At 36.4% G+C, this 13,966-nt stretch overlaps 1 protein-coding gene across 1 annotated transcript in view; it reads right to left on the reverse strand.

Annotated features, from left to right (window-relative positions):
• Nucleotides 1-9,334: 9,334 nt before the first annotated feature.
• The window catches only part of LOC145688944 (putative glutamate receptor), a 134,768-nt gene continuing 130,136 nt past the window's right edge, over nucleotides 9,335-13,966 (reverse strand). The window contains exon 10 of the mRNA XM_081763109.1: nucleotides 9,335-10,167. Within this exon, the coding sequence (XP_081619235.1) occupies nucleotides 9,891-10,167 (277 nt within the window). The 3' untranslated portion in view covers nucleotides 9,335-9,890. The remainder of the gene's footprint in view (nucleotides 10,168-13,966) is intronic.

A 13,966-nucleotide genomic window follows, 5' to 3' on the forward strand; every position in this document is an offset into this window, starting at 1 on the left:
GAATATTTTTTCGCGACTTAAGTGAAGAGTAATTATATACCCTTGAAGAGTACCCTGGAGAGTAAGAAAGCTCTAAGCAAAATAATCATTGAATAAATAGCAATGTAATCACAGTAATGTGTATATATGGCATGTTGTATTTCTACTAGATTGTCAGAGCATTTTTTGATGTGAGCGGTCTCGCTATCGAATTTCCAGAAGAACATTTAAAAAAAAAGTTGTATTTAGGTCTATTCCATTTTAAATAAACGAAATACGTTGCGCAAAAGAACTTTCCATGTTAAAATATTTGATGGGTAGAGTAGTTTGTATGGGATTTGATTGTTATTGCATGTATCTATTGCATGCTGAATGGCTAGCTGGGAAAGCAGCCAGGATATTCATTCTGACGGTTGCAAGCCCGTGAAAATACAGAGCAACAGTTACTCCAAGGGAGTAGATAAGAGATAAAAATTCTTAAAACTACCGTGGGGGTGAGAGCCGAAAGAGGGTATAGTGTGAAATTTTGGACCGGAACTAGGGAAGTTCAGCCAGGAACGCAGAATCACCTGTATACAGCTCTCATTGTTGAGACACTAAAATTTTTCAATTACTCGTATACGGAAGATAAACATTACGAAACTATTTTTATTTATTTATTTATTTATTTACTTATTCCTCGGGGGGTAGTCTATCTCAGAAAATTACGATTAGCATAATTCTATGTTTCAGGAGTGCGCTTCGAACCCACCCCCCAGAGGCGGTGTTTTGAGCGGGCGAACTATACCTTGTCCGCAGGTCCACACTAAAGTATATGTAACACACATGTACGTGTGTGTGTGTATGTATATATATATGTGTGTATATATGTATGCTAAATGTAAAATATTTTTGAACCAATGTTTCCAATCCAAATAATAGAGCCCCACGGCTCCAACTCGCCAAGGGTTCCATAAGAACAAATTCCGCCTGTGTCACCTTCTACACATCAGTGGCTATGCCCATAGTATATTCTATGATAACAATTGACTGAATGTGCTTTTCAAGTTTCACTTTCTTGGAAAGAGAATGCGTAAGACTCTCTTAGTGTTGCAACGAGACGAGACAGGACTCTTTGAAGCGAGACACGATACAATACGAAACGTTTTGTGAAATGTCTCGTCTCGTGTCTCGAAAAATACAAACACAGTTTCTGAATTTGCTTAAAAATTTATTAACTCGGAATAAATTATTTGCCTTCGAAATGTATACCATCTTTTATTATTTCAAATGATCGAAATGATTCAATGTTTCAAATCCTACAAAGAACAGGGAATACCTAAAGCACTTTTTAAAAATGATTCTTACAAACAGCTTTCACTTCCATTTTTCAATCGATTCAAGTTTAATTATTTTGTGATAGTGCTCCAGATTCAAATACAAATGTAAAGCGTTCATTGAGATCAGTGTTTCAGAAGATTTTATTCCGGGGCCTGGTGGAGATATCTACGTATAAAAATCCTGTTATAGAAGTACAAGTAGAAGTGGCAATTTTATCAGTAAATAACTATTGTTTCATGGTCTTTCTCGTTCCGAACCAAGACAGAAACGTGTTAGCCTTTCTCGATACTGAGTTTTGAAAAGATGCTGATTTGACAACAAAATTTATCTTTTTTATTGTTTTATGATGTTATTCGAAGCTAAACCATTTTTTAAATGGGAAAGTTACATAGGCCTCCTTATTTGTTGAAGTGGCGCCAGGGGTTCTGAAAAAAAGATATCAGAATAAATGGGGAAATCTTGCCTTTCGACGTTACTGGCGGTATTGACAAATGTTCCTATCGAAGTAATTACTGGTTCAGTCGAATCTAAGCAGTCGTTGCTGGAAGATTGCAGTCGTATTGTGTGTTGTGCTACCAAACAAAACTTGGTTAAAAGTTGTAATTTTACCCACTTGGTATAACAGCTCTTTTTGTGGGCCTCAGCCTTTCTGGTGTTGCCACGAGACGAGACAGAACCATTCGATACGAGACGAGACGGGCACATCTTTTCTAGACGAGACGACACAGCCAGAAATCTCGTCTTGTCTCGTGGCAACACTAGACTCTCTAGATATATCAGTAAAAGGAATGACAACGTTCCTCACGGAGCACGTGTTAGCTCTCAGCCTCTTTCTTTCACTGATGTTTGTTTACATAGTAGATGAATATATAGAGAGTAACAAAAGGATGAGATATGCAGATTCTCCTGAAACCGCATTAAAATGGTAGCAGTATTTGGAGCTTGTTATAAATGGATTTACCGGGGAACTAAAATAATTCTTGGAATTGATCATACAGTATTGATATATATATTTAAAAAAAAATGGAAACAAGTAAAGACAAAGAACTGAAATTGTGAATTTGTTTTCAAAATACAGAAATATCGAAGGAATATCTGTTTAGCCGACTTTAATTGTAAACGAATTTTGAATAAATTTGCATTCCCTGAATTCTTATACATAAAAAATAGAAATCTTTCTTTTAGCGTACGAATGAGAGGCTTTAGGAAATTAGGCCAAGATAATTAAAATGATACTGTCCTTTACAAAATTTAAGGGGAAGACCATGATCGAAAAAGCATCAGTCAAACTATAAAGGTCAATGGTAGTTTTTGTAATTTCTTACGACCACTATATGCACCTTATTGCGAAAAATTTATTCGTATTATAAAACCGCTATCGTTCAATAAATGTCAAATTTAAAAGATCTTAGAGATGAAATTGTCATTACCTCTGTCGCATAATATATTCTAGCTTTGGGACCCATGTCATTATATGACATTCACGATAAGTGACAAGAAGAATATAAATCCCAAGTTCAAAACGTAAGGAAAGAAACCGGCTGTTCGGCCTTCAAATTGTGAAAAATGTACCAAAATGGTTGAAATTATGATTTTGTATTTCTTTACGAGAAAGAAGAATAAAAATAAAAATTGGAGCAATTATGTATGTATAAGGCCACTATCTTCTTCAAGTTACTAAACTAACTTCAAGTGTTTCAACCATTTTTGACACATATCTCGAAAACTTTTAGTGATATTAGAGGCAAGAATACGTGGTTGATAATGAGCTTTTTAATTATGTCACAATACTTTTGAATTTTACCTTATGAGAAATGGCATATTCCAAAAATAATTCAGTACCACCCTAACCTGAATTTTACCAAAAGACTAGCGAAAGTGATACGGTGTGCGTCGTCCAGGGTTTAATTCCCGGTGTGGCACTCAAACATTGCTGTGTTGACCAAACATCGAGAGAAAAGTTGGGAAACTAAAAGATAGCGGACTTCAATCTAGACAGCCGGCTACGTTGGGTGTAGTTGTGCTGACCACTAACATAAGCCCGCTGCAGACTCAGATCACAAGGGACTGTTGCGCCAGGAGTTTATATATAGCGTAAGTAAGGACGAATGGGCCTCCCCGCAAAAATGTTAAACGGACCCCCTCTATCCACATCCATGAGTCACGTAAAATTTGCAGAGAACAGTTTTGACTTTCTATGTTCTATCTAGTGAGTCACAACTTGCTCATATGCAAAAAAATGCACATTATTATTATTATTATTATTATTATTATTATTATTATTATTATTATTATTATTATTATTATTATTATTATTGTGCTATAGTTTTCGTCTATTCTGTTGTACCAACCTCGAGAGTCTACGACATCCGACATTTTTAATGAGGTGTAGTCGCCCCACTTTCTGTTGTTTGGTTCGATGCTGGTTTCACTGTCCTTTTCCCACCTTTGAAATACATAAGCACGGCAGATCGCGAAAACTCGACAAGTCGCGCTGTTTCCGAAATGAAGCTCCCAGCCATTTACTCACCCTGATATATCGTCGTCCTTCCCCATTCAACGCACAAGCACCACACTGACTAATCGAGTGAGATTCTTGTCACGTTTGGCGCGCGGTTATGTTATGCCATGTAGCTCTTATCTCTGCACAATGATTTCGTTCAAAAAGTAGCGAGTGGTCATAATGTTTTCGCTGGTCAGTATAAGTTTTGTTGGCATTTAATTTACTAAATAATCGCTCAGGTGTTACCGTCTTCACAGGTAAAAATGAGATATAGTTGGAACATCACATAATTTTTAACATCCTAACATTTTAAAGTTTAACTTCGAAACTGAAATGGGCCTCTTTCTGTTCTGAGCCTCTCAAAGTTGCGGGCCCTGCAGGCCCTTTAGTTGCGCCACAGCATTCTCCCTACTCAGAAGGATAGGGACAAATAGAAAAATCAAAATTCATTCTGTCCATTTTTCAAGCATCATATACTTCAGAAAAAAAAATCATATAATACTGATATGTAAAAAAAAAAATGTATTGTTTGTTTTCTGTATACAAAGAACCATTTAGATTTTTTATCTCATATTCTGGTAATAATCGAAAAAAAAAAAAGAGCTTCATGTGATAAACGGACGAAAGAAAATTTGTCAACGCGATGCGAATGACGTTCTCTGCAACCTAATTCACGTTTTTCGTACAAAAACTCTATTCCTACCTGCAAAAAGAAAAGATTTCTGTTACCCGTCAATGGTTGAGATTTTGCCCTGCGGCTGAACAATACGGCTTGTAAAACTAGACTCTGACTGACTGCAGGTGCACGAAGGAAAAAAAAAACTGTTGGATTCCTCTCCCCGCCCACTTCAATTGTGGATATCCTGGACACATTTAAACTGAGCGGTACGATCTTTCAGTTCTTCCCAGTAGAGGCGCCAGCAGTGATTGCTAAATGAAAAAGTGAGCATCTGGTGGCGAAAAGGCGAAGTGCTCGGACAAGGGGGTGGGCACAGTAACCTTAAGTCAACTGAAAACTGAATAACTGCTAGTGCCAGGCAAATTATGGTTCATGCTATTTTATGTACCTAGGTAGACCTTTTGCTACACGTAAGAGGAAGATCGACTTAACCGTTTCACAGAGGAAGTCGACTTTTGTCGACAGAACCAAATTTCCTTAATATGCGAATGTCGACTATAGTCGACGTGTTAAAATTTGTTTGTCCGTATCTTGGCTTTGTCGAGAGTAGTCTCCAAAGTTGTACCGTTCATTTTTGTTTGTTTTCTATTGTTTTCGATAAACAATAGAAATCACACAGAAAACCTTTGGCGACTACAATCGACAAAACCAAGATACAGACAAATTTTAACACGTCGACTATAATCGACATTCGCAGGTTAGGGAATTTTTTTCCGTCACCTTCCACAGTGAAAGGGTTAATTTACGCTAATTTTGTAACTTACACGTCCAAGAGATGAGAAAATGGAACAAATCAACCATTACTCCAATTGTATTTTAAAGAGTTAGTAATATAGGCATGTACATTGGAAATGGAAATGGAAAAAGAAATTCTGATACACAGAAAATGTAAATCTCATTCACTTGCATAAATTTCGATAAGTCTACTGCAAAGGCATATAGGAAGAGTATATATATATATATATATATATATATATATATATATATATATATATATATATATATATATATATATATATATATATATATATATATATATTGTTCTCATGATTACATGCCTTTCTGAGTCGTAGTGAAATGCTTGAATCCTGTAGAAAAATATTTCATTAACATGCAGAATACGTGCATTTTTTGAACTTGAAGAAAGTTATTATGATGTACGCATATGAGACAGATCTTTCTGAGATTTTGTGGCAGGGTATTTCCAGAATTCTATGAAATTGAAATCAAATCAACGAATTTCGCGATTGAATTATTGTTGTTTTTTTTAAAATTTTATTTTATGTTCCACAATTATGGCCTTTAGACTAAAGGTAAAATGATTATGTGGAAAGAAAGAAGAAAAACTCTAGAAATACGTTGAAGACGATTTTATCCACACAAACTCGCATGACCTAGGTTGGTAGGTAGGAATTAGCGGCGTTTCTTTTCAGCGCCGAGGTCATAGGTTCATACATTTTGAGGTCGAATTCGAACCACAAATCGCATAGTTTTCACACTGGGAATAAAACCAGGAACCCCGTGTATCAATGGCGCACAAACTAGCTACTAAATCAACGGTAAGGGCTCACATGACCTGGGATCAAACCAGAGATTCCTTGTACTAGAGGTGAGTTCTCCATCCGTGAGACATCATGCCCCTACAAGTTTCTCGACCAAGAAATTATTGAATTCTATATGCTTCACATACGAGTAAACTTATCTCTTATAGATTAGAGACTTTCTCATTTGTCTAGTGATTACCGCGTGCGCCTTTGTTGCAGTCGCCCCGGGTTCAAACTCCATTGGAAAGCACTGAGTGCATTACGATCAGCGGCGTGCCGTCAAAGAGACTAGGGGACTAGGCTAGTCCCCTGGCATTTTAATTAAAGTACGTTGTGATAAATATATACGGAAGAAAACGGATCCAGTGTTTATATTTCTATTTTCTTCGTAAAATAGCTGTTTCAATTCTCACACAACTTTAATCCGCGCCCGTCCGCTGGCTGCGACAGCTGAGTAGAGATAGGAAAAGTTCGGGCCGTAATCGGCTCTTCTCGGGGAAGGGAACAGGTTCCAGTCAGCTAGTCCGCGGGGCTCCGCGTATCCCGCTGTATAGAATCTAAGTTTGGGCGTTCCGTCCTAAGTAAATTTAATGTTCGTTTGCTTTTTAGTAGTTATAGTATTGACGCAATTAAACTTACATTATTATTCTTGACACTATAAGAGATCTAGTGAAGTGTAAACTTGTTGCATTATCAATATATTTTGAAAGTGAGTCGAAGTGTAAAGTATGGAAGGGGACTCGGCTGAGAAATCTAGTCCCTTGCAGCAGAGGGATGGCGCAAGTAATGGTATTTCAATTGATACGGGAAATATACGAGTGGGGATCGGGCCTTTCAATGTTGTGTTCTGGACAAATTATTCATGGTATCGTTTGGGGGCCTTAGTTTTCAGGAAAAGCAACAGATAATAACCAATGGTAGACCAACTCCAAGTATTTCAATCCAGACAAAAATGAAAGATTTTACACGTAATTTCAAAACTGACTATTATGCTTCTTCAAAATGGTTAACTGCATGTAAGTTAAGAAACAAACTATACTGCTGGCCTTGTGTTCTGTTCCACACAGAAAAAGATGTGTGGAATAATGATGGATTTTGTGATATGAGCAATTTTCACAAAACCAAGATGCGCCACGGAAAGTGCTATTCACACCTGCCCGCAATAAAAAAAATTGAAAACTTTTGGGAGATCCAGAATTGATTTTCAATTGAGCGAGCAAAGGAGTTTAGATGTTTTAAAGCATAATGCAGAGGTTGATTCAAACCGAGAAGTAATGAAGCGATTGATAGATGTCTGTTGTATTTTGGCTAAACAAGAGTTGCCATTTAGAGAACAAAACGAACAGGAAGATTCTGTCAATCAGGGAAACTTTATTGAAGTAATTCAGTTACTCTCTAAATACGACAGTAAATTGAATTTTCACCTTCATAGTGCGGGAGCGTTTAAAGGAACATCAAACAAAATTCAGAAAGATATTATTAAATGTGTTGGTGACGTAATTCTGGATAAAATTAAGTTAGAAATAGACAATACACTTTTTATAGCAATAATGTTTGACGAAACTACGGACATTACAAAACTCTCTCAACTTTCAACCATCATTCGGTACGTGAATGACGGCATTATTCATGAAAGATTCATTGGTTTTATAGACGTCAGTAGTGATCGCACCGCTACTGCTCTAAGTGAGCATGTTTTCCAAGTTCTCTCTCACTTTAATTGTGAGCGAAAGCTTGTAGCACAAGGCTATGATGGAGCTGCCACGTTTTCTGGACATTCGAACGGTTTACAATCTCTTGTGAAAAGGAGGTGTCCCAGTGCACTCTTCATACACGGCTATGCTTACAGACTCAATCTCGTTCTTTCACACTCTGTTAATCACATCAAGGAACGTAAAATATTTTTTAAACATTGAGTGGCATACCAAATTTCTTTTCGCATTCATCGAAACGCATCAATGCTCTTGCTGAATCGGAGGTAACTAAACGATTTCCAACGGTCGCCAATACAAGATGGAATTACAATTCAAGAATTGTGAATGCAGTGAATGAAAACCAAACACAGCTCTTACGGTTTTTTGAAGACATTGCAGAAGATGCAGATAACTGGGACACTGAGGCTTTCATGACTGCAAGAGGCTACGTGTTATCATTGAAGGATTTCGATTTTGTATTTCTACTAAAAGTTTTCAGTCATATTTTTTTTGCTCACGGACACATTACTCAACATTCTTCAAAGTAAAACATTGGATGTGAAATACTGCATCGAAAAAGTAAAAGAGACGATATCTCACCTTAGAGATGCAAGAAATGATTTTGAAGAGATTTATAGAAAAGTAGAAGTAAATGATAACGTGGAAGCTCCTAAGAAAAGACGTAAAGAAGATGACCAAGCAGATCCAAAAATTAAATATGTGCGTCTCTACAATGAAATGATTGACACTGTGATTGCACAAATGGAGGTGAGATTTAAAGATCTCAGTGAGTTGCAGTTTCTTGAACTGATAGATTCAAAGAAATTTCAGTGCTTCAGAACTCGATTTCCTGATTCATTGTTTTTGACTCGTAAATCAAGTTACGGGAGTTTCTTCGATTTCAGCAATTTGCGGAGTGAATTAACATCAGTTTACAGGCGCTCTGATTTTTCAAACAAAACTGTGACTGAAATGATACATTTCTTGAAAGAAACATGTTTAGCAGAAGAAGCGTTTCCAGAAACATGTAAATTATATTGTTTGTTGTCAACAATACCAGTCAGCACTTCCACTGTAGAGCGCACATTCTCTTGTTGAAACGTGTAAAGACGTCTGTTCGTAATATGCAGAGCGAGAATAGAGTTTCTACACTTTCCCTGTTATCTATTAAAAAAAGCTTGCTAGATGAACTGCAAAGTCAAGGATCCTTCTACGATGCAGTAATCGAAAAGTTCCTTCAGATGGGTAACAGGAGAATTCCACTAATATATAAATAAAGGTAAGTTTGACAGTATTATATATATATATGATTGTTTCACTTTTATTTGATTAATTTACTAACTTGTTTCTTTGTTATTAAATTATGTAAGGCTTATGTTTATTCGATTTCTAATTTTTTTACACCTGATAGAAATGTCTTCGAACCTAGTCCCCTATGAGAAAAGTTACCGCACGCTACTGATTACGATAGTCCATATTCCACCTTATACGGTAGATTCACGTCTCATGTAGCTCTGTTCCTGAAAAATGAGGCTCAACTTCAGCAACTTATAGTTTAAAGAATAGACATTTTAATATATGCCTTATTAATATCAATAGTAATGCAATATAATGTAATATATGCTTTATTTTTTTTTTAAAAAAAAAAAAAGCACATTTCACAAAAATATGATAAACTAAATATGTAGATTCCACTATATTTTAAAACCTAGTTCATTAGTCCTTGTGTCTTTCTACACGATTCTCCGTAATTAGTCCATTTACGTTCCACAACAGTAACAGAGCGTAGTTCTGACTACCCTATACGTATTTCTCTTGCAGCGTAGTATTTATGTAAGTATATAAGTGTATAACATGCAGTATAAAGTACGTAAATGGCATACCAAAAGTCTCAAGTCACGCTCTAAACCAGAGTTTTATGAAGTCTTCCTCTAATGCTGTTCTGCTCACTGAAACAAACAGGAAGCTATGGTAGACGACGATAACAGTCTGACGTTTCTACTGCTGTTTCTCCATACGTAATATTATTGAACAAGTACTAACCAAATTGCCGATTTGTACAATGACCCCAAATGCACATATACTTTTGGGACAATCTGCATAAGATTTATTTCTTTCCAATGTGTTGAACTTTCTTTTCACTTACGTTTTTGCGTTACCCTCAATCTTAGTCACTTAGTTTCAGAATCCACATGAATGGGATGCTGCTCAGTTTTCAGTCTTTGAGCAGAACGCCTCTCTTTGTTCACTAATTGGTTTCCATTATATAATTGTTCGCCAACGAAACATGTGATAGAGACCACTATGCCTGCAAACGGTAACATTAAAAGCAACGCCACGTGGTTAATGTTTACACTCGCTGGATGAAACAACTCATTCTTAAATTGTCGAGGAAACCAATGACTTTGCATTTTCCTTAAAATGCCTGATTCATCGAGGTGCCGTAACCTATAAAAAGAGAAAGATTACAGTTTTAGTATTTTGCAATACTGTCATGTGTTTTTGTGCCTATTGGCAAAATACAAGAACAACATTGTGAAAAACAATGAGATAGGCAAGAGATTATACTTGAGAGTACTATTCTAGCATTTGCGTGGCACAATGAGAGAAACACGTATGTGGCGTACGTAAAAACATGGTTTACGTGTGTAAATCCTGCAGTTTTTGGACTTAACGTACAGCAAACGTATAATTGAAAAAGTATGTTTTACACGTACTTTCCCTATAAGAGTTCCACATAAACGTAATTTCCGTACGAACAAGAGAACTGTATATAGGCTGTCAGGATCTCACATAGAGATGGACGTATATAACATACAGCTGAAATATGTAATAGACTTATACATATGTAATATACGGAAGACTTTTAGATGTCAGATATCCTGCAACGGCATGATGTAATATCTAAGCGGGGAAAAGGCCAGTAAGTATGTAGCATATGGATAATGTATGCTGCGTAGTGACTTCTGTAGTAAACATAAAGATTCCGTATATTAGTACAATATACCGGTGTCAGGATACCGATTTTTTCTCAGTGTAGAATTAATGAAATTCCTTAAGAAAACTTATTAAGATGGCTGAATTTCAATAAAACTTAAACAAGGAAGAAGTACACGTAAATTTGTTTAGTATTACTAGAACCTGAGAAGTACGCAAAGGATAGATCCTGGATATCCAGATCAATTCAATCCTCACTTCTCTGTGAATTTAATGTAATTTTAGGGTAACTTTAAAACATTTAAATATTTCCTATCCTCATACTGAATTTTAACCCCCCTTCCCCAATAAAAGTCTTTGAGTCCCTCCCGAAATGAATTTCTGCGTATCTAGAAGAAATGTTTATCAAGAATAAGCGAGTTAATTATCATGGATTTTTTTGTTTATTACTTCATTAGTACGCACCAAACAAATAGTTGACAACAAAACTGTTAGTTAATTCAGTAAGTATGAGTACGAATATGTGTTTCGAACACATACAGGAATTGCACGATTTGTTCTACGGCTATATTAAATGATTATACTGTTAATTATGAATTTATATCGAGTGTTCTAACTACAGCTCCTTAGAGTATACCATCATATAACTTTTTCGTTTTATTTTGATTTGCGGAATAATATTCTGTGATACATTTGGGCCATTTTATAATACCTAATACAGAAGATCGTTTCATATTCATGGTAACGATTTCTGAACACCAAGAAGCAGCACATGTTCACAATAGAGAGCAACCAAAGCTGATAGTGCGAAAGTATTGTGCGTTGACTTCAAATGACGGTGTGTCATGTATGCGTGGGTGATTATATGGGACCAAAAATCTCAATCTTCTTGGAGGAGTAAATCATACCTTTTTCGGCATTAGGTATAGTTATATCCAGATAAAGAAACAGAGCAAGACGAAAATCTTCCATGTATCAAGGAAGGTCATCGACGCAGTGTTAAATCGCCGAAAAGCGTGCACCGTAGCTGTTGCTGGAACCAGTCAAAGTGGACTTTCAACATATCGGAAGTTTAAGCGTTCCCCAACTGTTGTACGGAAAGGTGCGACGAGTATACCCGGCAACCCAAAGAAGGATTGTACAGGCTGTGAAATGTTCCCCTGTAACTGTAAATCGCATTATAGGCCAAGATTTACAACTCATACCGAAGCACAATGCTAAAGTTCAAAGTTGTGTGCTTCCCATGTTCAGGAGAGGAAGACCAACAGCCGAAGCTCTGCGAACACTATCTGGCTGGTGACCGCTGGAAGTAGGTAGTTTCATTGGGTGAAGCATGGGTGTATCTGTCGGGATGTGACAAAAAACGATCATTTAATATCGTCCACATGATTTCAGAGGTTGATCTGACTTAATACGAGAATGTTCTGAAAGTTTTCCATGTGGATTCATGGTTGCAGTTTTTACTGCTATAACTGTAAACTTCCATTGCACGGAGTGGATAAAAATGCTAAAAATTAACGTATTACCAGAAGAACATTTTGGAACCACTCTACAGTTATGATATTCCTTCTATTCCTTCTTTCCATGGCAGCCTCTCGTAAACCACCAGGACAAGGCATCCAGTCATACGGCAAAGTCCACTCACGCATATTGAATGGCACAGGAAACGGGCATTCATGCAAGACTTTTACAGATACCCCTGTTAAATCCCTCGATGCCTCTCCCATGGAATTTTCTGGGTTTCCGTAGTAGAACAGGCGGGCCTTAGAAGCAGAAGTACCCGCATAAAAGAAGATCTTTGGAAAGCTCGTGAGGAGGAATGCGGTTATTTCGGACCAAAGGTTCTTCAACGCAATCTCCTGCAATGAAAACTCCACTGGAAGGCCGTTACTGCAAGACAGGGGTATCACGTGGAACACAACCACTGCCAGTGTCAATTTTCCTTAAGGTGAGGTGAGTTCAAACTTCGTTTCCATGGATGTGAAACGACCTTCTGTACAATGTTTCATTTATTGTTTACTGATAGAGCTCGAAATTCCAGTCAATGCGTGCAATGTACGTAACAAAACTAACATACTACGCAAATAATGGCTGTCGTTCCGTTAAGAATTACAAAGTGTTTACAATTTTTGTTTCATGAAAAAAGCAAAATTACAATGTATCAGTTCAACAGTTGACCGCTAGCAATAGCACACGCAATCTAAACAAACATAACAGATCACTTGTTTGTTTATGATCAAGCTCAGTACGCTGCACTGGACCTCGCGAATGACTAGTATTCCATGATTTTCATATCTGGCTCTGTATGATTCCTTTCTTACGGCGCTTCATTACGGGGGAAGTGTACAAGTCCTAACTCCACATAGTAGAAGAATTGGATGCACGGATTCAAAAGGTTATTGACAACCTCCCAATTAACTTGATATCCTGCAGGAAAATATCAACTATATCCATTTCGTTTGATGAAGATAGTTAACAACACAGGTACCGGTACCTATGCTGAGATTTAACATATTCTTTGTTTCTTTATGTCACGAAGGAGTGTACGTGTTCCTCTTTTTCTAAAAGTTAAGAATCAATATTATAGAATTCATAAGTTTTTAATACTTAATTATTTTTCGCTTACCATGTATACTATATATATCATAAATCTATTATATATATTTTAATCCTTTATATGGTATATATTTAACTAATCTAGTATAATATAATATAATATACATAAAATAAAGAGTTTGTTTGTCTGTCTGCCTTGGAACCAGATGAGTGGACCGAGAGTTACCAAATTTGGGTCACGGGTACCCTGGTCCAGTACCTAGACCAAGACGAAGCGTTTTTTTTTAATTTCGAACCAGGGGGTCTCAGGGACGTTTACCGGGACATGTAAAATTAGTAGAAAATGACCGATATTAGTGTTAAGTCCATAGTTTTCGCGGTCGCTAAGATGAATGGTGATAGTCCCACAGGTAATGACTTCCAAATACATCCCCCATGCAAAGAATTGGCATTTCAGCTATGTATACAAAACATATCATATAAAGGATTAAAATAAATTATTTCATAACTTCTTCACAGTATACAATGTTAAAGTTTCCATATTGCTTGTACGAACACATATGTAATTACATAGTAAAATTAACGGTATTATTTCCTTTTTTTCAATAAAATTTGATTTCACAAGTTTCTGACTTTATTTATATTTCATAGTGTCAACAAGTTAAATATTAACAAGAAATTTAATCACATGATCATCTTAAATATATCAAATTTAGGACATAACAGGACAGCTTAAGAATATTTAAGTCGTTTC

The sequence above is a fragment of the Thermobia domestica genome, chromosome 7 (genome assembly GCF_964235325.1).
Source record: "Thermobia domestica chromosome 7, izTheDome1.hap1.1, whole genome shotgun sequence".
Lineage (NCBI taxonomy): Eukaryota > Metazoa > Arthropoda > Insecta > Zygentoma > Lepismatidae > Thermobia > Thermobia domestica.